The sequence below is a fragment of the Myodes glareolus genome, chromosome 7 (assembly GCF_982192425.1).
Source record: "Myodes glareolus chromosome 7, mMyoGla1.1, whole genome shotgun sequence".
Classification (NCBI taxonomy): Eukaryota; Metazoa; Chordata; class Mammalia; order Rodentia; family Cricetidae; genus Myodes; species Myodes glareolus.
In genome coordinates this window covers 54,383,893-54,411,045 of record NC_142032.1, presented here as the reverse complement: position 1 = coordinate 54,411,045, position 27,153 = coordinate 54,383,893, and the positions used below count along the sequence as shown (strand labels likewise).

Sequence of the window (27,153 nt, the reverse complement as noted above, 5' to 3'; positions counted from 1 at the left end):
TTTAAAGTTTTAAAAAATATTTATGTATTTTTAGAAATTAAAATGTATTTACATCATTTATCCCTTTTGTTGCCTCCCTCCTACCATTCCCATGAACCCTTCCTGATCTCTCCATTTCTTTCATCGTTGCTACACACACCACAAACACGAGCTGCTCAGTCTGTATAATGTTACCTGCATGTATGTTTTATGTATGACCTCCTGATAGTGAATAATATCTCCTTTGAAGCTTGGCTGCTCTCTCTCCTGCCATAATACTGTTTACTCCTTATATAAAGCTAGATAAGGGCTTTCCAGAATCCTCAAATTTCCAGACATGTGAACTTTTGTTTAGCTAGTGAATCACATGAGGTATCCCCTCCCCCACCTCTTAGACTCCAGACCTAGAGGGAAAGTTTCAGTTCCATGAATCTGCCACACATCACCGATCCACATTCTATCCAGAAACTTGATTGGTCTCACTGACTATAGAAAATTTGGGCAGAATTTCTTCAATATGGTATGACTTTCTTCAAATTTCTTGCTGTGATTTATTATAGTTACTTTATATATGGTAAACTGGTATAATTTTAATCTACTTCACTATTTACACATACGGTTCATATGGAAAAGTTTTGCTAACATTTAAGAACAATCCCGGGGCACTATATCCTGAATGACATTTTTCTTTGTTTTTCTTCTTGATCAGAGGTCAGTTGTTGAAATTCTTTAAAATGGTGTCATCTTGGTGATAGTGTCCTTCTTTGCCTCTCTTGAACTTTTCCTCCTGAAACAAATACAGCAAACACCATAAACAAAAACAATGGGAAAGGACACAGAGAAGAGGGATATCCCTGTGTTCTTTAGAACAACTTCATCCTTTACCCATCAGTGTTAGGAAAAGCTATGGTTCTTCACAAAATATTAGAATAAATCTTGTGAATAGAAGACTGAACTCCCTGGGAACCTCTGTGAGGCAGCTCTGACTCCTCCTACTTTGGTTAGCATGGTGTTCTCAGACGAGTTTTAGGAAAACACATGGGAATCACACCAAAGTTTTAAAATCCTTCCCTCTTCTTTTTGTAATAATTTTATTGACTATTCCATTTTTCTCTGACATGAACATTTTATTCCCAGTGGAACAAATATTTTCTGAATCTCACAGCAAGCACAAGTCCTTCCCTCAGATACATTGTCATGGGTGGCAGATTCTTCAGTTTGTATATAATCTGTAAGTTAGGTAATGACTGTCATATCCTAAGTCTATAGAGACTTAGTTTTAGAAAGCTTACCAGCACTCACTGGTCTGAGGGATGAAATGCCCTTGATATTTGTGTGTGATTGTGAAATATCTTCAAGGATATGTGTTTTATAATGGAGCAAAGTAGACAGAAGGTACATGATACATGTTGTCAAGATACATGTTTCATAATGGGTCAGAGTAAAACAGAGGACACATGAGCTTGTCCTATTTATCATTAAATCTTCTAGCACCACCTGGTCAGAGTTGGTTCTTGTGATGTAGAGTTTCCAGGCACATATGAAATCCCTATATAAAGGGATGTACAAAGGGTCCCTATGCCGATACCAATGACCATATGTGAAAAAGCCTAGTTGTCAGCTTGCCATGGAGAGACTGACTCTGAATTCCCATTCACCGTCCTCATCACGGACCACTGACACATAAGCCCCCTAAGGGGAAGTAGAGGTGTTACTCACTCATTTTCCACATCTTGGATGGAGTCAGGCAGAGGCTGATTCTTGGTCTCAGGAAGGAGAAGGGCAACAAGACCACTGAGGATGGAGAGGACTCCATAGATGATCCAGGGTAAGTTGGCAGAGTACATCGTGAGGATCATAAACAGCGGAGACAGGGCTGCCCCAGTACTACCAGCAGTTCCAACGACTCCCAGAGCAGTTGCCCTTGGGGTATAAAGTATAAATCAGATGTAATCTAGACAATTTACACACAGAATTTGTGAGTTTACATCTCACATTAATTGTAAATCAATACACAGTGTAATTGATTTAAGGATGCTGGTAACTTATTCTTGACTTTCAAATTTCTGTTTCATTTGGTGTTATCTTTTTGTCAAGGTCAGAATATTAAGATACCATTTACAATAAAACATACTATAGAGGATAAATAGTACCTGTTTTCTGTCACAGTTGTATACTACGCTTTTCATGTATGCATACACATGGGTGGGGTCTGGGTATAGACTATGAAACTAGAAAAAGTGATCATAAGAGGGGAGGAGAAGGTCTTAGTGGAGAGAGGGATTTATAGTAATGTATGTGACATGAAAGGAAAAGGGGTACTGAGGCATGGACTGGGAATGTAAGTGAGCATGGAGGGACAGGGGAGTTAGATGGATAAAAAGATAGTATCTGAAAATTTTATATTGAAACACAGATTTTCTATGCTAGTTAAAAGACATGCAACTTAATAAAATAGACATGAGTTTAGGAGGTAGATCAGTGTGGAAGGAGTTAGCAAGAGTGGGCAGAGATAAAAGAAGGAAGATAATGGGGAGTGAGTGTCAGCATACCTGCATGAAATCATAAAAATATAAAAATGCACACAATGAAAAAGAAAAATATTTAAAAGTTGTATTTCTCTTGGTAGCTGCCTTTTTCTATGTGATTCCAAGTTGTACAGGAGATGCTGGTTAGTGGTACATTGGACTTGAATCTATCTGACAAAAAGTAAACTTTGAGGACACTGTGGCCATTCCTGTTGTCATCACAATTGACTGCTTAATTACCCAGCAGTTTTTGTTTCTTGTTCTTAGTGAATGAACTGAGAAAAATCTGCTCTGACCTTGCTTGAGTCATACCTGAGTACAGTGGGGACAAGCTCATTTGCATGCACAAGAGTACTCGTTAAAGAGGCAGAAGAAATTGCTGCTCCAAATGTTGCCAAAATTGTACGCAGGGTCTGCATTTCTGGATAGAGGAAGACCAGTGACAGTCAAGTGAGACAGACAGATAAATCGGAATGCACGAATCTGCAGCTCCCAACTCTAAATGGAACATATTTTTGTTGGAAGCTTGTCATATATCTAAAATATAGTTGAGGGAGACTTCAGAGGTATAAAATGTCAGTAGCTACAAGGTACAAGGTGACCTATCTGCATATATTGATTTATAATGAAGAAAAGCTTCTGAAAAAAATTAGATGTTGTATCTCTGATATTTGGATAAGAAGCAGAGAGCCCCAGGGTGGTGGTGGTGCACCCCTTTAATCCCAGCCCTTGGCAGGCAGAAGCAGGCAGATCTCTGTGACTTCGAGGCCAGCCTGGTCTACGGAGCAAGTTCCAGGACAGGCTCCAAAGCTACAGAGAAACCCTGTGTTGAACAACAACAACAGAAGTAGAGAGCTCGGCAGATGCAGAAAATCACATCTGCCCTTTCTTTCTCGGGTTTCAGCAATCCTTCATGCAGGATGCAGGACTGTCATGGAGAAAACCATGGAGAACTATCAACTCATTCAGAAACACACAGTATTTAAGTCTATGACCTGTGTGCCATATTACAGAAGAGTGGAAGGACAGAAAGTCTACAGAGGTGTGCAAGCTGGGGACTGGCTTGATGTGGAATAGTGTCCGAGTACTTGTAAGTATGCTTGCTAGGAAAACTATCAAAGTTGAAAAACCATTCATAGGGTCAATTGGCACTCAATTTAAAAAGTCTCATGAGGGTTTGATTCCCAGTACCCACATGGTATCTCACAACTATCTCTGTTCAGTTTCCAGTGGATCTGATGCCCTCTTCTGGCCTCTGTGGACACCAGGCACATGTGGTGTATATACAGGCATGCAGGCAAAACACACATACACATAAAATAAAATAACTAAATTTTGAAAAAGGCTCATGAAAGCTTTACATGTTGAAGTGTTTCTTGAGTTAAGGCAGAAAACTGACATCACTGATGACATTTAGGCATCAACACTGCTGTTTTGGAATTTTATGAAACATGCTATAGTCCTGGATTTCAGCAAAGTTTGGTGACCACCTGGTCATTTCCTTCTTACATACATCCATTTAACTCAATGAAGTAAATTTTAACAGTCTTGTGACTTAGTCCATTCCTACTTCTTTGCCCTTTGTTTGAGCTTCAATGCAAATGATATGCCTCTTTCTTGGGACAACTCTCCGACCTAGGTTTGGGTTCATGGTGATATAATGTGAGAGTTATGAGTAGACACACACAGTTCAGGAAATAAATTATCATTGAAACTAAAGTAATGAGAACCTGTAGCACTGAGGAAGTAACTGTGTTTTGGTCAAAATTACAAAGCCTAAACTTACATAATTGCTATGAAAATTATAATTCACCAATGACTGATCCATTGTTGACCTAAATGCATTTGAGTATAAATGTATCAGATGCTTCTTCCATTAAATAAAGACAAATATCTGAACCAAATTTTACTGAAATTTTAGCTGTTATCCCAATATCTTAGTAGAATAATGTGTTATAAAGGTCTGGACTACCTACAGCGAATCTACAGAATGCCTTTCTCCCCAACTTCTTATAGTTAGGATATGACAAATCCTGAATGTATTTTCTTTGCTCATTCTGTGTTCTTTTCTCACCTTGAGGCAAAAATATGATGGCCAAAATGGAGATTCCCATCAGAGACATGAAAATCATTTGGGTTATTCTGCGGCCCATGTAGTTCATTGAAAATTTTTCAAGAACATTGGCTGGGATGGATACTACACCATAGAGACACTGCAGTAGGAACACATTACTGCTCAGGTATTGGAAATGGATAAGCAGACCCAAAACAGCTATCAATGACAAAAATCTGTAGCGAACAAAGAAGAAAGTCACATCATAAGATTTTGAGTGGTTGCTCAACACATGATAGTTATCTCAGGCAGCTCATTTTAGTTGTTAAATTATTGAGGCATCTGTTTTCTGGAAAATTTGCATGTGGGAGATCACAAAACATTCTATGATGGAGGAAACATATAATCGCTCTTTAATTTTTTTAAGATGTTAGGAAATTCTTGGGATACAAGATGGGTCCATTCAGGGTTTTAGAGTTTTCTTATAACTTGATATGAATGAAAGTTATAGCTTCATATCTGTAGATACCCATCAATGTGTATACAGTTATATAATTGAGGTTTGAAGTTTTATCTCCTTTGAAATGGAAACAAACAAATGAGGAAGCTTAGATTCCAAGTTTCTCCATGACTGGAATTCTAAGCAACGGTTTCTGATAAAGCACTTGTGACAGTGATTGGTTAAACACTCCTCACAGCACAGTAAACTCTGTGTTAATATAGTCCAAACCCTTTGAATTCCCCCAGCTGTAGAAGTTCCTCAGCACTTATCTCCAAGTCTGTTAAAGGAAGATTAATGTCTATACTGTTTTTGATACAGGGTCTTAATACATAGCCTTGGCTGGTCTTGAACTCTCTATGTAGACTAGGCTGGCTTCAAACTCATAGAGATCCACCTACATCTGCCTCCTGAGTATGGGATTAAAAGTGTGAGCCACCACCACATCGTTTTCAGAGTATCTGTGTGACACCTACCTCACAAAGCAGAGGAGACAGACCCGCTTACGTAGGTTGGGTGTACGGAACAAGTCCAACAGGGAATGTTTTGTCTGTGCCGCCTCCAGTTCATCTTCCATGGTGTTTCTCACAACCTTCAACAACATCAACAAACTGTTGTCATGAAATGATGAACATTGTGAGGCATGCTGGTAACCTACAGAAGACCAACAGTTATTGTTCCTGTCTAGTGAACAATATATAGACATAAAGAAAATAATGGCAGGCATAGAAAGAAGTGGTGAGAAGTGTGAGCCCAGTAGTGAAAGGAAACTCAGGCATTTCTACAGAGAGAATGTGTTCAACCAGTAGACTATAGTTAGATGTAGGCAATAGAAAGGTAGTTATATGTTAGAGACACAGATTAGAGAGGAAAACAAGTGATAAGTTATTTAGAATATGGTCCCACATTCCACATAAAGCAGATGAATTTGCATGGCATGGCATCTGGTACTTTAAAAGCTTTTTGAAAGAAAAATATAATTATATAATTTCACCCTTTCCTTTCCTCCCTCCATCCCGTCCTATGCAACCTACCCTGCTCTCTCAAATATGTGGCTTCTGTTTCTTTAATTACACACACATACACGCACAACTAAATATATGAATATAATATGCTCAGGCTTTATAATATTATTTATGTATGTGTGATTTCAGAGATAACTGCTTGTCATTAGATGACCAATTTGGGCCACTTCCTAAGGAACTCTCTTGCTCACAGAATTCCTTAGTTGCTGAAATTCTCCATGGTTGAGGTTCCTTGGAAATTCCCCTTTCCATTAGCAGAAAGGTTGTAAAAGCAAGAGAAACAGAAAATTTTCTGTGAGATTTTCGTCTTCTAGATATGTCAGAGAAACTATATGAAGTCTCATCAACATGGCTGCTTTGACAAAATATGAACAAGGATGACACCAGTAAACATGTTAACACAAAAGGGGGAAACCCACTCAATTTTAATGACTGAACAAAATAGTCTTAGGCTGGGCCCTGTTGTTTACTTCTTTAACTGCAGAACTCGTGAGGCAGAGCAGGAGGGTAAATAGTGTGACTAAACACACACCTCAAACCCCTTCAAAAGAAAAAAATAGTCTCAGGAGAATTAATTCTTTGTAGGAGTATTGACACAGGTAAGGGACACTAGAATGCTGTAAGCAGAACTCAATGGATGATTCTGGTGGGAGTTCGGGAGATTAGAATCTGGCAAAAACATGAATAGTGAAGGTCTGGGTTGTGAGATTTCATAAGATTCCACTGACTACGATGAGTTCTTCTGTTCCTGCTGAGATGCGGGCCTTGCGTACCCCAAATTCAGATAGAATGATCTAGAAAATCATTCTGTGTGGTCCTCTGACTCTTGTGAATTTCCCAACCCCTACCATTACCTTGTCCTGTGCAGTTCCACTGACCTCTGTGTGTTCTCTGTACCCCCACAAAATAGGCTCAAGTCCAGTAAGCAATCCCAACTCAGCACCAGCTCCGCTTTTGGCGCTGTTCTTCTGAGCCATCTTCAAAAGTCAGCCTAACAAATATTCTTGACATTTAAGCTGAAATATCCAAAACCAAAAGAACCTGACAGACATCTGAGGAGCTTTCCACATAACACCAATAAATATCTATTCTCTGCAACAGCTCTTGGAGTCTTGTTCAAAATAGGCTACATGCTAGAGTCCAAAGTAAGCTGCAGCAAGCATAGTAATATTGAAATAATACCCTGTGTTCTAACTGACCACAATGGAATAAAGTTAGACATTAGTAGTAAGAAACAGCACAGAAGACAAACTAATTCATAGAGATTAAATAACACACCGTTGAATGACAAGTGAGCATTAAGAAAGAAATAAAGGGTTCCTAGAACTGAACAAAAATGAACATAGAACTTACCAAATCTATGGGGCATCATAAAGGCAGACTTGAGAAGAAAGTTTATAGCCTGAGATACCCATAATGTTTTCATAAATCTCAGATAAAGAGTTTGACGTAACTTTTAATGGCATAACTCTTAAATTGTAATGACATAACACAAAGCCAATATATCACCAAATTATAGAATCTAAAAATGGGTGAAATTATAGATGCATATTGCCTACCAAAATTAAAGTAAGATAAAACACATAACTTAAACAGATTTATAAATTGCAAGATTCACTTGGACTCACTGTAAAATTCCCAACATTCAAAGAAATCTAACACCAACATTGTTCAAATAATTCCACAAAATAGGAGAGAAAGGAAGGCTTATCATCTTTTTTATAAATCTATTATAGCTCTGATGTCAAAACCTTCTCAACAAAACAAAAAGATTTTAATTCTGGCCAATGGAATTAAAAACAAAACAAAACAAAACAAAACAAAACAAAACAAAACAAAACAAAACATGTGCTCAACTATGTTCATAGCAGCATTGTTTGTCATAGCCCAAGCCTGGAAACAACCTAAATGTCCCTTGACTGAAGAATGGATAAGGAAAATGTGATACATTTACACAATGGAGTACTACACAGGAGAACACAAAGAAAAAATAGCAATATCTTGAATTTTGCAGGCAAATGGATGGAGCCAGAAAACATAATTTTGAGTGAGGTAACCCACACCCAGAAAGACAATTATCACATGTACTCACGCATAAGTATTTTTAAATCATAAACAAAGAAAATCAGCCCACAAATTGCAATCCCAGAGAACCTAGACAACAATGAGGAGCCTAAGAGAGACATACATAGACCTAATCTACATGGGTAGTAAAAAAAGACAAGATCTCCTGAGTAAATTGGGAGCATGGGGACCTTGGGGAAAGGGTTGAAAAGGAGGGGAGAGGCAGAAAGGGGAGCATAGAAAAATGTAGAGCTCAATAAAAATCAATAAAAAATAAAAAATTAATTATGATCAATTTGGCTTCAGATATTCAGGGATGTTTCAACACAGATAAATTAATAAATGTGATTATATAAATGGACTCAAGACAGAAATCACATAATTATCTTAAAAGATGCAGAAAAAATATTCAACAAAACCCACTATCCCTTCAGGATCAAAGTCATGGAGAGGCTAGGAATGGATGGATCACGTCTCAACATTGTAAAGGCTACACGTCAACGATGACTCTGTTGATTTCTTTTCTGTCATTATGACAAATACCCTGCTAACTCAAAAGAGAAAGGTTTATTTTATATTATAGTTCCAGTGTGTCAGAGACCACCATGGTAAGGAAGACATGGTATAAGGCAGGGAAGACATGGAGGCACGAGCAGGAAATTGGGTGAGCACACTGCACCTGCACACAGGAAACAAAGAGAGATCAGCAAGTGGGACAAACCAATAAAGTCTAAAGCCGACGTCTTACTTCCCTTAGTAAGGTCCACCTAAATGTCCTATCCTTCATGAATGTTGGTAATACCTGGGGATCAAGACACATGAACATATAGGGGACATTTTCCCCTCATTTACTTGTTCCTATTTATTTTTTATTTTAAAATAGTCTTCCATAATTTACCAATCTCAGTTCCCACTCCCTCCCCTTCTTCTCCTACTCCTCTGAGAGAGTAAGATTTCCTATTGGAACTCAACGAAGTCTTGCACATCACTTTGAGGCAGGACCAAGGCCCTTCCCCCCTATATCTAGGCTGAGCAAGGTACCCCTCTTAAAAAAATGGGTTTTAAAAAGCTAGTTCAAGCACTAGGGCTAAGTCCTGGTCCCACTGCCAGTAGCCCTAGAGACTACCCTAGACACACAGATGTCACCCGCATTCAGAGGGCCTGGTTTATATGAAACCACAACACGCCCCTGGCCTCCATAAGCTCATGACAAGCTCATTATGCAAAATGCATTTACTATTTAAAAAATATTCCCATAGTCTTTAACATTCCCAACATTGTTCCAAAGCTTAGGGCTTCCTCTTAACTGTGACTCCCTGCAGAAACTAAAGGATTACATATAAGCATAATAGCACACAGTATACATTCCCATTACAAAAGATAAGAATGGGGGCATAGTGAGGAAGTAATTGACTAAAGCAAGACCAAAACCCAGCAGGAAAACATCAAATCCTATAGCTCCATGTCCAATGTCTGAGACTTTAGTTTTAAAGGGGTTAGATGGTGTCATATCTCCAGTTGTATATTGTTTATAATAAGTTTATATTAATTTCTATCTTAAGTTAGTTCCACTCAGTGAATTTGCCCTAGTTTGTTTTTCGTTGCTGTGACACAAAAAAACACCATGACCAAAAGCAACTGGGAAGGAAAGGGTTTTGTTTCATCTTACAGCTTACAGTATACCATGCAGGGAAGTCAGGGAAGGAACTTGAGGCTGAAACTTGAAAAAGAAAAGATGCCGGGTGATGATGTCATATGCCTTTAATCTCAGTACTCAGGAGGCAGACGTAGGTGGATCTCTGTGATTTTGGGGCCAGCCTGGTCTACAAGAGCTAGTTCCAGGACAGATTCCAAAGCTACAGAGAAACCTGGTCTTGAAAAAGAAAAACCAAAAGCCAAACCAAACCAACCAAACAAAAAAGGCCATGAGGAAAGCTACTTACTGGCTCGCTTTCTTTGTCTCTCAGCTTTCTTTCTTATATAACACAGAACTGCCTACTCAGGGGTGACACCAAGCACAGGGCGCTAGGCCCTCCCACATCAATCATTGATCAAGAAAGAGCCCCATGACTTGCCTACAGGCCGATCTGACATAGTATTTTCTCATCTCAGAGTCCCTCTTCCCAGATGATCTTAGGTTGTGATAACAAAAAAGTAACCAGCACAGAATTCAAGAAACAAAATGAAGAAAAACAAGTGATTTAAATTTTCTTTTGGTTTTCAGGCCAGGGTTTCTCTGTGTAGCTTTGACTGTCCTGGAACTCATTCTGTAGATGAGGCCATCGTCAAACTCACTGCCTCTGTCTTCCAAGTGCTGGGATTAAAGGCGTGTACCCCTGCCAGTGTGACTTGAATTCTGTTTGAATGACACATTCTTATGAAGTGTTTTTAGTGAACACACATTGCATCTCAGGCACTAACTCATGTGAATGTCAAACTTGTGGTGTGTGTGTGTGTGTGTGTGTGTGTGTGTGTGTGTGTGTTAACGAGCTTCCATTGTGCTCACCTCTATGGTTAGGACATCTTCAGAATTCTTCATTCCATTTATGTGTGCAACTTTTATAAGTTCCTTTAAGCCCTTCTGTGGTTTGTTGGTCACAATCAGCCACCGAGCTGACTCTGACAGCCACCTGCCCAAGATGTTGGATGTGAGATAATTCTCAAGCAGTCATTTTAAAGTACATTTTCCTTGAGCAATTATATTCTTTAATTTAATACCTACCACTCACTCATTCAGTTATATTAATAAATACAATATTACACTGTCTATCCTTCAGTAGGAAAATGGGAAATGACTCATGTATACCTTATACATGCACTTCCAGAATGCAGACCTGGAGTTATATTTTTCTGCCCATTCTTACCCAAATATATATTTATATGGAGTTCACAGAACTGCAACATGAAGGATACTTGTATAGACATTTTCCAAATTCCCTGTTAAGGTAAACATTTACTCCTGCTTTGTTCTTTTCCTAAAAAGAACCACTGGATAAATTTTGTATACTAACTCTATCATTCAAACCATAGTCATTCCTACTCCTAGCAACTAATGCTTTCTGGTCGCAAAAGCAAGTTAACTCTGCCTTCATTTCTAATCTATAAAATGGGGACAGCAGCATCACAACTGTCTTCGGTTTTATATTTTTTTGGAGGGGGGCAGGGCTTCTCTGTGTAGCTTTGGCCATCCTGGACCTCATTTTGTAGACCAGACTGGCCTTGAACGAAGAGTTTTGTCTACCTAGCCTCCTAAGGGCTAGGATTAAATAAATGTGCACACCACCACTGCCTGGCTATGGCAGCATCACACTTTTGTTAGCTATGCGATGAGGAGAAAGTGATGTGGAAGAACCTGAAAAAGGAATTTCCTTCTTTTCTGTATGGACTCTTCTCACTGTATCAGTCTATAAATATTTAATGGTCTTTCCTGACCGTTAAGCCTCCTCTGTTGATGGCATCATAGCATTTCTAAATTCTTTTTTTTTAAATGGAAAGCAAAGGAATTCAAAGAGCCAGTGAGAGAAGTGGGTCATTTTGCCTACAGCTTAAAACTGGAGAAGCCATGATTTTCCTTCATTGAACAGCTGTGAAGATAAACTGACCTTACATGCCTTTTATTAATATCAAATTTACCATAATTTTCAAAGTATTTTTTTGAAACCACTCGTATAAATACAAACTGTAACAGAGGCAATATGATCTTGAAATGTTTATCCTATTACTGCCCAGATAATTTAGACTTAGTAGCAGAGACAGACAGAAAGGCCAAGAACATTCTGATAAGGGTTCATTGCTAATTTCTGCTTTTGGGTGTGTTTTCCTCTAGTAAATAAAATAACTTTGTACATGGTAAAATTTGAACATCATTCAGTTAGCATATATATTATATTAACTGTTAGCATACCACATCCGTTACTTTGGAAATATTAACACAGAAAGTGTTTATTATTTTAAGTAATATGACTATCCTGAAATGTCATGTATTTTTTCCAGTTATTAAACAAAGCACAGAACTAACAGGTAAAGAGAATTTTCAAATAAAGAATGAGTACATGTCAGAAAATGCAGTTCTTTTACTATATGTATGTATGATTGTGAGTTTCTAAAACAACCTATCGCTTATCTTAGATTTAAGTTAGTTAAACCTTCTCAGTTTTATTTGACAGAGCTGTGTGTCCTTGTGCCACAGAAGCACAAATGCGTTTCCTATGTCCTGATTCCATGCACATTGCCATCCCTGGGCTCCATAACAGAAGAGGAAAGAAATCTCATACCTTGTGAGAATAAGGAAGAAGAACATTGGTACAGACATTGCCAGCTGGAGGTGGCGCCAGTTTCGGATAGCAAAAGCCAGGCCTCCCAATATTAGCTGTCCAATCCCCCCAGCACAAAATGCCAGTGCCATTACCAAAGCTTGAAATTTAGGGCTTGTCCATTCTAAAACTGAAAGAAAAGAAAATGAAGTTGACTTCTAAGAAAGCGGGACAGGACATCCAGGTCAAACCCAGAGTTTGGTCAATGTCTATCAAAAGCTTTGACTTACTGAGCAAAACACCGTTTGTCCTCATGGATGAGGAGGAAATCCCTGCCAGGAAGCGAACTGTGCAGTAGATGAGGAAGGAGGGAGCCACAGCTGCACAGGTTTCACTCACGCCCATCAGCAGTAAAGCACCCGTGAAAACAAACTTCCTCCCAAACCTGAGGAAAAGGATTATGGAAACAATAAGTCTGCATAAACAGTGAAGATAGGAAACACTTTGGAATGATAAACAATTAGGAAATTAAAAAGGACAGACATCCTCCAGAGCAAAACTTCTTTCTGACCTCTATCTGTTTTAAGTGGGGTCTTACTCTGTAGTGCTTGCTGGCCTGGAATTACCATGATGCCAAGCCTAGCCTCACATTCTCAGAGATCCGCCTTCCTTCCAAGTGCTGGGATTTACTGTGTGTACCTTCCCATCTGTTCTTCCCAATTTCTTTCTTTTCTTCTTTGTCTTTTCAAAACAGGCTTCTCTGTGTTGCCCTGACTGTCCTGGAGCTGTCTCTGTAGACCAGGCTGGCCTTGAATTCCCAGAGATTCCTGCCTCTGCTTCCCAAGTGCTGTGATTCAAGGTGTGTGTCACCACTGCCTTGCTCTTCTTGATTTCTTATCACTAGTTTTCCATATGAGTTAAGCCATATATGACAGACTACAAATCTGGAATTTTAACACAAGTGTGTCATACTAAATTGTGCAATAACATAACTATTACCTATTTATTTAATCATGGTGACAAACTATCTGACAGACACTACTTAGGGGAAAGATTTATTTGGGCTCACAACTTCTGAGGGTGCCATCTGCCTGCCATAATGAGAATCCATGGTTTCAGGAGCAGGTGACAGAGTTCCTCCCTTTGAGTCTAAACCAGTTAGAATTCACACAGAAACCAAAGTGGGTACCTCCTTCAACATTAACCTCAAGCAACCCATTTCTGCCCATCAATTCTCACATCCCAAAGTGTTATAACCGTCCAAGCTTGTCCTCCAGTTAGGGAACCAAGTATTCAAATACTTGAACCTATGATGAACTTTGGTGTCAAAAGATTTAATTTCAAATGAGAAAATCTGAAATGAGAATGAATCACTTTTATACAATTGTGTATATACAATCTTTTGATTTTTGAGTGTTTATAATCTATTGATTATTCCTGTGCAGGAAGGTCTTTGCATTCACTTTCTTAGATTTTAACTTCTTGAATTTGTATATTGATATATTACATCAAACATATCATTATATCTTCCAAAAAGTCTGTTCCTTCCCCACTCTCTTCTCTCTTTTACTCCCATAATGCATATTTTTGTTTAGCCTGTTGATGTCCCATAAGTCTACTGAAAACTAGTTACAATAGTTGCAATCTATCTTTTGGCTTCTTAATTTTAACAGCTTTTCTGTTCTGTTGCTCTTCTCTAATTCATGATTGTGTTAGTGCCATCTTCTACTAAATGTCTCTAGGGAAAACTTTGATTTATTGTAGTTTTAAAATCCAGGTTTCTGTTTTGTCTTTTATGTACTTTCTATTACTGATTTCCCTATACACTAGTTTCCCAGATGTCATTAATACCTTGTCCATGACCTATTTCATTGTTTTGTATATATTTAAGATATGCCTTTTAAATTATTTTTCTTGTAAATCTCCCGCAGAGACCATTCCTAGCATGTTTCATTTTTGAGTGATCATACTTCCTTTTTCTTTGTCATATTTATTGCTTTATTATTCTTGTAAAAAATTATATTTGATTGTTACAATGTAGGCGTTTGGAATTCAGACTCTTACGTTTGCAAAGAATGTTCTTTATTTATTTCATTTTTGAAATATAGTGGCCTGAAACATTTACCAAACTGTTGCAAAGTCAGTCCTTTTTTTCTGTGTTGTCACTGAAGTCTTAAATATCCTTATAACAGGCATGAGTCTGGGACCTTTGAGGGAGTAGGCAGGAACCAGAGTTCTTTGTGGGTCCAGGCATGAGTCTGGGACCTCTGAAGGAGTAGACCTGACCCAGGACCTCTATGGGTCCGGGTGTCATTCTGGGACATCAAAGGGAGTAGGGAGGAACCAGAACCTTCTGTGGGTCTGGGTGTGGGTCTGGGACCTCTGAGGGAGTAGGCCTGAGACAGGTCCTCTGCGGGTCTGGGTGCCCTGGAGTCTGGGACTGCTGAGGGAGTAGATCAGAGCCAGTGATCTTTGAAGGACCAACCCCAAGCCAGGGACCTCTGCAGGAGTGGATTCAGACCAGGGTTTACAGAAACAGGTCTGATCCAGTAACCTAGGCCAGAGCAGGCCTGAGGCAACAAATTCCACAGGAGCAAGTCTGAGTTAGTGACTTTGGGTCAAAAAGGGCCTGAGGCAATAAATTCCACAGGAGTAGGACTGAGCCAGCAACCTAGGCTAGAGCAGGTCTGAGACAATGAACTCCACAGGAGTAGAACTGAGCTAGTGACTTGGGCCAGAGCAGGCCTGAGGCAGTGAACTCCATAGGAGCAAGACTGAGCCAGCAACATAGGCCAGAGAAAATCTGAGGCAGTGAACTTCAAAAGAGCAGGACTGAGTTAGTGACCTGGGCCTGAGTGGGCCTGGGACAGTGAAATTCATGAGAGCAGGAGTGGATACAGACCAGGGTCATTTGTGGAAGCAGGACTGGGCCAGTGACCTAGGACAGAGCAGGCCTGAGGTGGTGAGCTCCATGGGAGTGGGACTGAGACAGCTACATAGGCCGGAGCAGGCCTGAGAAAGTGAGCTCAGTTAGAGCAGGAGTGGATCCGAACCAGGGTCATTTGTGGAAGCAGGACTGAGACAGCTACCTAGACCAGAGAGGGCCTGAGAAAGCAAGCTCCATTGGAGTGGGGAGGATCCAGACCAGGGGCATTTGCTGAGGCAGGACTGAGTCAGTGACCTGGGCTAGAGCAGACTTGAGACAGCGAACTCCACAGGAGCAGGTACAGGGGAGCAACTGTTAAACGAGTGGGCCAGAGACTACTGTGGATATAGGTGTGAATCTGGGACCTTTGAGGGAGTAGACCTGAGCCAGGAGCCCTGCAGGTCAGGGCTTGAATCTGGGACCTCCGAGGGAGTAGGCCTGAGCCAGGTTCTCTGCAGGTATGAGTGTACCTGAGTCTGGGACCTCCAAGGGAGTAGATCAGAGCCAGAGACCTTTACAGGACTAACCCCAAGACAGGGACCTCTGCAGGAGTGGACCCAGACTGGGGAAATTTACAGAAAGAGGTCTGAGCCAACAACCTAGGCTAGAGCAGGCTTGAGACAGCAAACTCCACGGGAGTGCAGCAAACCCCAGGAGTGCTGAGTGACCTCCAGGAACATGGAGTGATTAGTAGGGTAACTAGAATCGTGGCACTGATTGTACTACAAGAAACAACCATTTGAGCCTTGGATTCACTGGCACCTAAAAGATTAATCACCAGAATCACAGACAGCCCCAACCACACCAATTAGGGGAAAAGTTGAGTAGACAAGGTAAGAACACATGCAACACCATAAAGAGCAACAATACCATGACACCATTAAAAACTAGAGACCCTACAACAGCAAGACTTGAACAACCAAATATACATGAAGCAGAAGAAAATGATCTGAAAAATAACTTCAAGAGAATGTTTGAAATTCTTTTTATTTATTTATTTAACATTTTTTAATTGATTTTTATTGAGCACTACATTTTTCTCTGTTCCCCTCCCTGCCTTTCCCCTACCCACTTCAACCCTCCCCTAAGGTCCCCATGCTACCAATTTACTCAATGAAATATAGGAATAATGAGAATGAGAAGTTTTTACCCTTTTCACGTTGGATATTTTTTAGACATTATCCTATAACTAGAGATGACACACATCCTCAAAGAACATGGAGATCTTAAGTTTATGTGTCAAACTAGCTCTAATATTAGAGCAAAATTGGTTTCATCTTCAAGGAGTGTCCTTCCAAATGTCAATCTATCACCAAAAATAGGAGCTATTGTGTCTTTTCTTTCATATAAAGGAGATATTTAATGTGGTGGCTTAGAGTTCAAGGGTTCAATCCATTATCATCATGGTGGAACATTGCAGAAGAACTAGTACCAATACTCCTCAAATTATTCCCCACAATAGTCACAGAAGGAACAATGACAAACTCTTTTTATGAGGCTACAATTACTCTGATAACCAAACCACACAAAGACATTACAAAGAAAGAGAATTGCAGATCAATCTCACTCATGAACATTGATGCAAAAATACTCAATAAAATACTGGCAAATCGAATCCAAGAACACATCAAAACCATCATCCACCATGATCAAGTCAGCTTCATCCCACAGACGCAGGGATGATTCAACATATGAAAATCTGTCAACGTAATCTACCATATAAACAAACTGAAAAATAAAAACCACATAATCACCTCATTAGATTAAAAAAAAACTTTCGACAAAATACAACATCCCTTCATGATAAAGGTCTTGGATACAAGAAACAGACCTAAACATAATAAAGGCAGTATACAGCAAACCAACAGCCAACATCAAACTAAATAAAGAGAAATTCCCAGCGATTCCACTGAAATCAGGACATAGACAATGATATTCACTCTCTCCATATCTATTCAATATAGTTCTTGGGGTCCTAGCTAGGGCAGTAAGACACCAAAAGAAGATCAAGGGGATATAAATCAGAAAAGAAGAAGTCAAACTCTCACAATTTGCTGATGATATAATTATTTACATAATCAATTGCAAAAATTCTATCAAGGAACTTCTACAACTCATAGACACTTTCAGTGTCTTTAAAAAGGGAATAATAAATATATAAAGTAATTAAGTAATTAATAATTTAATGGGTATTCATTGAGATATGGAAGGACATATTATGCTAAAATATCAATTTTAAACTTATATAAATGTAATATGTTCAAGACACAGAAAATGAAAACACAAAAAGTAAAGGAAAAGTAGGCCACAGAGTGACAGATTTTACCATCACTACCTCAGTAACCAAAACAATAGGTAGTGAGTAACCACAAGATTTAAGGATGGATCCTTCTCATCAACATTAGCTTATTGGTATAGACACCACCCTATTCCCATGAAAGGCAGAGGACACATTTGCTGTGATCTGAATGTGTTCTTCCAGGATTTACACTTTAAAACTTATGGGCCAGAATGATAGTACTAAGAAATTGGATCTTTGAGACTCCATTAATTATGAGGGTGGTACCTTCATTTATGGGATTAGTGACCTTATGATAAAGGAACAAAGGAACTGTAAGCACTGTGTACTATGTGAGGGTCCCATATTGGCTTCTTATGCTGTGTGAGAATGTATCCACTTGTCTGTCAGAAATGGGTTTCCATTAAAAAGACATATTTTCAGGTACAGAATCCAAATTCTTATACCACAAATTGTGACCATTGTTGTTAGATGGATTACTTTGCATGGCTGGAAGTGTGTTTTTAGAAATCTGTTTTGGAACTACTTAGCTTTTCCACCCACCCTCTCAGCCTTTCCTCTCAGTCTATCTCTAGTCTCTTCTGTCATCCACCAACCCTCAGAAACACTCTCTACCAGGGACTCCACAGCCGCCACACTTGCTTCGCTTCCATCGAAGGCTACTGCAACCAAAGAACAAAAAACCATCCAACAAAGACAAGACCAAATGGCTACACCAAGAAGCACCTCAAATATCACAGCTCTAGAGGTCTACAACTCAGTGCAAAAGCACAAATATGAACTTCCAAGACAATATGACTCCTCCCAAAGAAAGCAATACAGCTGAAACAGGAGACAGGTATTTCAAAATAAAAATTTATGAGTATATTCTAGGATCTTAAAGAGGATAATGAATAAATACCTTAATGAAGTGTACAAAAACACAAATTAACAGTTGAATGAAATAATGAAAACAGTATAATATATAAAAGAAGAATTTAACAAAGAAAATCACTAAAGGAAAATCAAACTGAAGATTAAAACAACAAATTAAAAATTTAGAATGTCAAACAAAAACTTCAGAGATTAGCCTTATCAACAGATTACAAAACATGGAAAAGATAATTTTAGGTTGAAGACAAGGTAGAAATGAATAGCTCAGCCAAAGGAAATATCAAATATAAAAATACTCAGGAAATCTGGGACAAAACTTCTGGGAAATCTGGGACACTGTGAAGAGACCAAATCTATGAATAACAGAGATAGAGGAAGGAGAGGAAACCCAAGTTGAATAGATAGAAAATATTTTTAACAAAATCATAGAAAAAAATGTCCCCTACTTAAAGAAGGAGATGCTTATTAAGGTACAAGAAACATACAAAACACTAAACACAGAGGACCAGAAAAGAAATTCCCCATGACACTTAATTAAAACACTAAATACATGGAATAAAGGAATGATACTATAAGCTGCTAAAATAAAAGACTAAGTAACTAAGTAAGAGGTAAGCCCCTTAAAATAATGTCTAACATCTCAATGGAGACTAAAAGCCAGAAGGACCTGGATGAATTTCTACAGACTCTTAGTGACCTCAGATTACTATACCCACAGCAAACTACTATAACCAGCAAAACTATCAACCACAATTTCCCGAGCAAGAAAAACTTTCCATAATAAGATCAAATTCAAGCAATTTCTATTGACCAATTCAGCTCTACAGAAGGTTCTAGAAGGGAAACTTCAATTTGAAGAGATTGACCACACTCAAGAAGTCACAAGGAATGCATAATTCTAGGAGAAAAGCTCTACACTGTAGCAAAATAACAGGAATCAACAGACATTGCTCAATGATAATTATTTTTTAAATTATTTATTTATTATATATGCAATATTCTGTCTAAATATATTCCTGCAGGCCAGAACAGGGCACCAGATCTCACTGTAGATGGTTATGAGTCACCATGTGGTTGTTGGGATTTGAACTCAGGACTTCTGGAAGGACAGGTCATTGAGCCATCTAACTCTTAATATGGGTGGTCTCAATTACCCAAATAAAAAGAAACAGCCCTGCATACTGGGTTAGAAAATAGGATGCATCTTTTTGCTGCCCCCAGGAAACACACCTTATCATCAAGTATAGACATCATCTCAGAGATGGGAAAAGGCATTACAAGCAAATGGACCCAAGAAACAAACAGTTGTAGCAGTTTTAATATCTGACCAAATAGATTTCAAACCAAAGCTAATCAGAAGAGATAGGGAAGGATATTACATACCCACCAAAGGAAAAAATGTCCACGAAGTGTATATTGCAAGTATAAACATTTATGTACCAAACACAAGGATACCAAAGTTCATAAAAGAAACTCAACTGCAGTTCAAAACACATATTGACCCTCATGCACTGATAGTAGGCAACTCCAATAACTCACTCCCACCAATAAACAGGGAATTAAAACAGAAACTAAACAGAGAAATGGTATAGTTAAAACCTATGATTAGTCAAGTGAATATCTACAGAACATTTCACTCAAACAGGAACTTTACAAACTCAAGGAAACTGAACAAGTCACTGCTGAATGAACAATGGGTAAAGACAGAAATCAGTAAAGACATTGATAGCAAAGGCACTAAGAACAGCAGTTAATAAATGGTGTGGGCAGGTGATGTGACGGGTGGGAGGCACATCGACAGACACATCGTATAGAATAGAATTAGATATTTATTAGTTAAATTATGGAGGGGAAGGCAAAATGGGAGAAGGGGGATGAGAGAGAAAAAAGGGAGAGAAAGAGAAGGAAGGGAGAGAAGAGGACAGAGAGAGGGGGAAGAGAGAAGAAGGGCGGGGAGGGGGGCGCAAAGGGAACAGAGAGAGAAGCCACGAAGGCGAGGGAGGGAGGGACTGCAGGGAGTGGGAGTGGCTTGTCTCTTAAAGTGAGAAACAATCATAACTGTCACTCTTCTGGACTCTTCCTTCCCAAACATTTTTTTTTTCTTTTTTCTCAGAAGATTCTTGGTTGAGAATCTTCATTCGCCTTGTAGACTAGAAGAACCTGGTTGGGACATCCCTTAGGAGGACTGAGCAAGGCTCAGCAGAACAGAAGAACCTTGCTGGGATGCTCAGTAAGCGGCTGATCAAGGCTGAGCAGAAAAAGTAACAACGTTTCGTGGGAGCTGCAGGAGATTGGTACATTTCTTCCGGGGCTTTTAGCAGACTGATAACTAAAAAAGTAACATCTTGGGCTGGATAAGAAGCAGGTAACTCTGCTAGGACGTTCCCTTAGGGGAACAGAGCAGAACTCAGCAGTAGCGACTCTCCAGGAGAGGAGCAGGATTGCTGTATCCTGCGGGGAGACCAACCCCCACCGCATTCAAGCTTCAGGTAGCCTGGCTCCCCAATAAGTCATAACACCTTTCCTCCAGAGCTGAGCTATCCTATTGCTGCCCCAACCTCCAGAGCTGTCCTACTGCAGGTCTACCCCTCCAGAGCTGTGCTATTGGGGCTTGATTCCTCTGAAGCTGTCATCTTGCAACTCTACCCCTCCCCCAACTGTCTATTGCAGCTCCGTGTATATCCTGGCTTGCCCGATAAGTCAGGATATCTTTATAGCTCCAGAGCTGTAACTCTCACAGTTCCCACATTGTCTTTTATATGTGTGCTTTTAGTTAATGTTTTATTGCTGTGAAGCGATGCCATGACCACAAAACAATCTTATAAAGGAATACATTTAATTGGGGCTTGCTCACGGGTTCAGAGGTTTAGTCCATTGTCATCATGGCAGCACACAGGCAGGCATGGTGCTGGCGAGATAGTTGAAAGTTTTACATCAGATTAGAAGGCAACAGGAAGAGTGACAGACACCGGCCTGGCTTGAACATTTGAAACCTCAAAACTTGCCTCCAGTGACACATTTCCTCCTTTAAGGCCGCCAGTACTTCAACAAGACAATACCTCCTTATAGTGCCACTCCCTAGTGGCCAAGCATTGAAATCAATGAGCCTATGGAGGCCATTCTTATTTAAGCCACCACAATGTGGATGCTAGCTTTCGAGCCTTTTCGTATGCATGACAGTCTCAATAACCACAAAGTACACAGTCAGGACTAGGGAGGACGAGAGGATCTCCTAAGGAAGGGAAAAATAGAATATATTGTTATTGAGAGACAAAAGTGATGTGGGATGTTTCTTTGTATGTTGTATGTTTTATTACCATTGATTAAAAAAGAAGACGCTTTGGCCTATGGCAGGGCAGAATATATCTAGGTGGGAAATCCACACAGAGATGTAGGGAGAAATAAAGCAGAGTCAAGAGAGATGCCAGCAGCTGATGGAGAAGCAAGATTGAGATAACAAGCCACAAGCTTCATGGAAAAATATAGAATATTAGAAATGGGTTAATTTTAATTGTAAGAACTAGCTAATAATAAGCCTGAGCTAATAGGCTAAACAATTTGTAATTAATATTAAGTCTCAAGTGATTATTCAGGAACTGCTGTGTGGGAGAGACACCTCCAGTTACACAAAAGGAAAACTATAATGGGAGGATTAAATAAAGAAGGTGATGAGAGAGAAAGGTAAAGGAGGGAATATGGGGAAAGAAAACCAATACTAAGGGCATTTCAAATATATGGAGCCATACTACTGTAAAGGCTCGCTAAAAATATACATATATGAAAGGAGTCTAAATGGAGTCACCAAATAATAATAGGGAGGCAATGTCTCAACTAGACATCTCATTTCACCAATGAAAACTTTCAATACCAAGAATGGGTTATATTTTGTTGAGTTATTGGCAAGGAGATTCCATGGAAATCTGCAAACATCACAGACTATTGCCAAGGTTATTGGTTACTTTCCACAACCTAATAGTAAGACACTATTACTGAAGGCTACACTAACATATATCAGTGATCATGGAGAAGTCAAACTGGTGCCTAACTAGAAGTTTTACCACTATGGATTAGCATTCATGGTACCAGAAGGTTTTCTGCATGTTATTCAAGAAGACAGTCAATCATCAATAGCTCCCAGCTATAAATCTTGTAATCTGTGACCGTGACCTGTCTGCAGGATGTGCTGGTGCCACAGTGACACAAGTGTTAAGGGACTAATCAACTACTTTCTGATTGGATTTAAGACCCAGTCTATAAGCTGAAGCCCATACCCAAGGATACTAAAGTGGCGAAGATCCTCAGACTAGGTAGGTCATGGGAATAGGGGAAAATCTGCTACTATTATTTCTACTAAAGGAACAAAACAATAACATGAAGCTAACTGACATGCTGCTAAACCCATAGGTCAGTACTTTGTTCAGTTATCATAGAAGTTACTTCCTGCAATAGATAGGAATTAATACAGAGACCCACAACTGGACATTTCACAGAGTGAAAGACTTTGGAGCACTCAATCCTAAATGGAATATTTTGAGACTCCTACCCTCAGGGGTCAGGGAACTATATGAAAAAGGTGGAAAGACTGTAAGATTCAGAGGAGAAGGATGTCTCCAAGGAATCAAACTGTTTTCTAAACACAAAAGGATAGATGCACACATAAACTCACAGAGACTGTGGCAGCATGCATAGGACATGTATAGACTTACACTGGACACAATCCCAGCACTGAGAAGGGGAAGTGAGCACAGGCTCCCAGCTCTAATCAAGAAGCTCTCTGAAATATAAACTCTCTGGTGAAAGAAAAGTAAGTTTTTGTCAATGGGATCTCATTGGGTGGATTAGAAACACCTCAGAGTAGGTCTCAGGCCCAGGAGTAGTTGGCCAACACAAAATTAACTCAATGGTATTTTTGCAGACTTTTGATCTTACTTTGCTTTACTTGAGCATTTTTTTTGGTCTCATTGGTCTTTTCCTTGTTTCTTTTTTGATTTCCATTTTCGTGCTTTTTGAGTTTTGTTTGTATACATGTTTCTTGTTTTTTATTTTTGTATTCTTATTTGTTTTAAAGAGAGAGAGAGAGAGAGAGAGAGAGAGAGAGAGAGAGAAAGAAAGAGAGAGAGAGAGAAAGATAACCTAAAGTTGGATTGGTAGGAAGCATCTGGTAGGAATGGGGGGGGGCAAACCTGATAAAAATATTGTATGAAAAGATTTTCTTTTCAATTAAAAAATAAGAATTCCCTGTGGGAGAAACAAAAATGGAAACAACAGGCATGGATTCCCAGCACATGCATTGCACCTTTCCCTGTGTGGCGCCTGAATCAAAGGATATTCCAGTGTCATGCTTGAGCAATTAAAGCATAACTCATATTCTATTGTCGTCATGACTATTCAGGGCAATGTCTGAGAGGTATGGGGCCTAGTGACCCAGACCAAGAGTGACAATGGTGTTTTCAACTAAATATTTCATTTAAATGTTCAAATAGGGTGAATTCTATATGGTGAAGCAATTTGTCTCATTCTCATAGTTAACTCTTCATCTTTCTAAATCATACTGTTTTGCCTCTTCTCTAAATTGTATCTTGCATAGCTACTTTTGTGTCCACACAGTACATGGATTTTTTTGTACATGGACTTTTAACATTTAACATTTCCATTTGTGTTCAGTGATCTCTAGACTCAAAGGTACACATTGAGAAATTAATTTACAATGACTACTTCTTAATGAATGAATGACTCACATATGATAAAAATACCCACAAGCAGAGAGAGCTAGCTGTCGAGCACAGCTACTCACCTGTCTGATAAACGGCCACCTATGATATGGCCTGTAAAAAGGCCCATCATGAATACAAATTTAGCCACCGAATTCAGTGCCTGAGATCCACATACCAGGTCCCACTGAAAGAGAAGAAAAGGAGCATGATAACCTGTCATGTAACTTGTTCAGATTCTTCCACATGAACTTCTGGTACCTGCCCCATCTTCCTCTCCAGCTTCTATTTTATCATCACCTGACTTCTACCATCTCATGTCAGCGTAAACAAACCTATTTCTGGGAATCTTCCTGCAATTCTGTTATATTAATGACTTGTAACTTGTGCTAAGAAGTCCTCAAATGGCTAGGCAATGATGGAACATGCCTTTGATTCCAGCACTTGGGAGGCAGAGGCAGGCAGATCTCTGAGTTTGACGCCACCTTGGTCTAAGAGTGAGTTTCAGGACAGACAGGGCTACACAGAGAAACCCTGTCTTGAATCCCTCCCTCCCTCCCGTAAAAGAAGTTCTCAAATATGAAAATATCATGCAGTGATTTTAGACTGTTAAAGAATTTGCTGGATCTTGTGTGTCAGTGCACAATCTCTCACATGACTACTTCAGTTGTGGAGACTGTCACTGACTTTACTTATCTACCTATCTATTTATTGGTGAGGACTTTTAACATTTGTGAAGTATGCTAGCCACTAGCTACATTTTAGTCCATAAAGAAGGTAACATAAGTCTTTTCGGGGGGTGGTAGTGTTAGTGTTTGAATCCTTGACCTCACACATGTTATACAACTGAGCCACATTCCAAGTCAGCCTCTGTAGTTTTGTGTAATCTTCAAGATATCTTAAGTTTGAAATTAAAGGTAATGATACCAACTTGTTATGTTTATGAAGTTCCATGTGAAGTATTTGTTTAACCTAACTTGGCATAAAAATTACTTCCTAAACAATGGCCATCACTATAATAAAAGGACAAGGAGAATAAATTATTAACATTTTCAAAACAACCACTAAATGCATTAAATATGTGTTTCATAATAAGTAGAGAAATTATTACAATGACTAAAAATTAAGGCTATTTTCAAAATGTGCATTTTTTAGGCCTTTATTAAAGTTCTATCATGAATGCTTGATGGGAAAAGGGATTGACTGACCTGGGTCACGGTGGTGGAGAGGAAGGTGCTTCGGTCAAACACCCAACCATCTACACAGGGCTCTGTGTCTGGCTCTGTCACACTGGAGAAGCTGCCATTCAGATGAAGGAGATGCCACTGTGGGTGGACAAAGCGACGGCACTTTTCTGGCCTCAGGTTAGAGTCCAGTGGGATTGAGATCCTCAGGAGGTCATCTTGACTTAGGATCCCACTGTCATTGACAAAGATAGTGTCATTGTCAAGGATGGAAACCCAGCAGCGATGACCAGGAATGGCTGCAGTAAAGTTCTCCAAAAGAGAGTGGGGAAACACCATGCCAACGCAGATCAGAAGGAAAGCCATCTGAAGGATCTGGAACCTCCCTAGACTGCCAACGTGAATAAGAAGGTCCTGAAAGGCCATCTAGGCTGAATCCCTATCTCCAGTGGGAGGCAAAAATGATTATATCTAGGTTTCTAAAACTTTTTTTTCACTAAGACACACTAAACGGGTTGATTCCAAGCTCTTTTTCATGTGTCCCTCTTCTGAGTCAGGGTTAGGTAGGGAGCTGATTGCTCTGGAGCCACCAAGAGAAACAGTCGGATGATTTGCTTTCTGTAATAGAATCTGTTAATGATCTGTTTTGTGAGAAATTTTGTCAGTGTACTGTCCCATACCTACTCTGGACATTGATCTTCAAAGTTCCTGAAAATAGTCAAGTTAACTTACTATTTCAGGCAGTCATTTACAGAATTTGCAATTTCCCAGAATTGAAAGTAAAGTGGTTTTCATTTTTCTGCTTCATGAAAGTTAATATTTTGCTTAGTATTGAATTTGTGTGAAAGAGTTAATGAAAACCATCAGAATTTGGAAGTAAAATGTGGTTGTCCATGTTCTCACCACATCCAGGGTCTGTGTTGATGTCTGTGACTTCTGTTACCATGGAGGGGTATGTGAATGCAGGGAGTCTGGTTAGCCATCTGAGTACATGGCATATGAGAGCTGACCCTCCCTCACCTGAGGAGACTCAGCTACCATCAAGATCAACATCCTGGGCCTTGGGTTTGCAAACTCTAGCATCTCTCACTTCTATGACCTTCTGGAGCAAGTGAAGGAGTGGTCCTGCAGAACGATAGCCACAGGATCTCCATAACTTGGAGGCAACAACAGAAGGAGTTTTGTTGAGGGTCCAGTGATGATGGTGTGCCAGAAGCCTTGATCAAGACCAATGAACATTTGTGGGTGGGGCTGACTGGACAAAAGAGTCCCAGGATTTCTATTGCTGTGAAGAGATATCATGACTAAGGCAACTCTTATAAAAGGAAACATTTAATTGGGGAGAGCTTACATTTTCAGAGGTTTAATCCATTAAAATCATGGTATGACATGGTGGCATGTAGGAAGAGCTGGTGTTGCAGGAGTTGTTACATCTTGATATGCAGGGAGAAGGAAGCTGACTGAGACATTGGGCAATACCCTGAGCACATATGAGACTTCAAAGCCTGCCTCCACAGTGACGCACTTCCTCCAACAAGACGACATCTATACAACAAGGCCATACCTCCTAATAGTGCCATGCCCTTTGGGGGCCATTTCCTTTCAAGCCACCACACTGTGTGATACACCACAGCTCCAAATAGCACTAGCACGGGTGGAAAGGTGTTAGAGAGGTGAGAAAGATGGAGGGGTGTGGTAATTTTTGTTTTAAATTAATTTTTTGGGGGTGATTTCTTTAGCAGGGATGCTTCAGGGTGAG

The 27,153-nt window shown here is 39.6% G+C and overlaps 1 protein-coding gene across 1 annotated transcript; it reads right to left on the bottom strand.

Annotated features, from left to right (window-relative positions):
* On the bottom strand, positions 1-26,050 carry LOC125415959 (solute carrier family 22 member 19-like). The gene is made up of 10 exons (XM_048458575.3): positions 25,419-26,050; positions 24,294-24,397; positions 12,692-12,846; positions 12,423-12,591; positions 10,655-10,778; positions 5,536-5,651; positions 4,582-4,796; positions 2,820-2,928; positions 1,699-1,902; positions 1-766 (listed from the first exon to the last, which is right to left on the bottom strand). The coding sequence occupies exons 1-10, from the start codon at positions 25,818-25,820 to the stop codon at positions 709-711; spliced, it is 1,656 nt and encodes a 551-aa protein (XP_048314532.3). The 5' UTR covers positions 25,821-26,050; the 3' UTR covers positions 1-708.
* Positions 26,051-27,153: the final 1,103 nt, after the last annotated feature.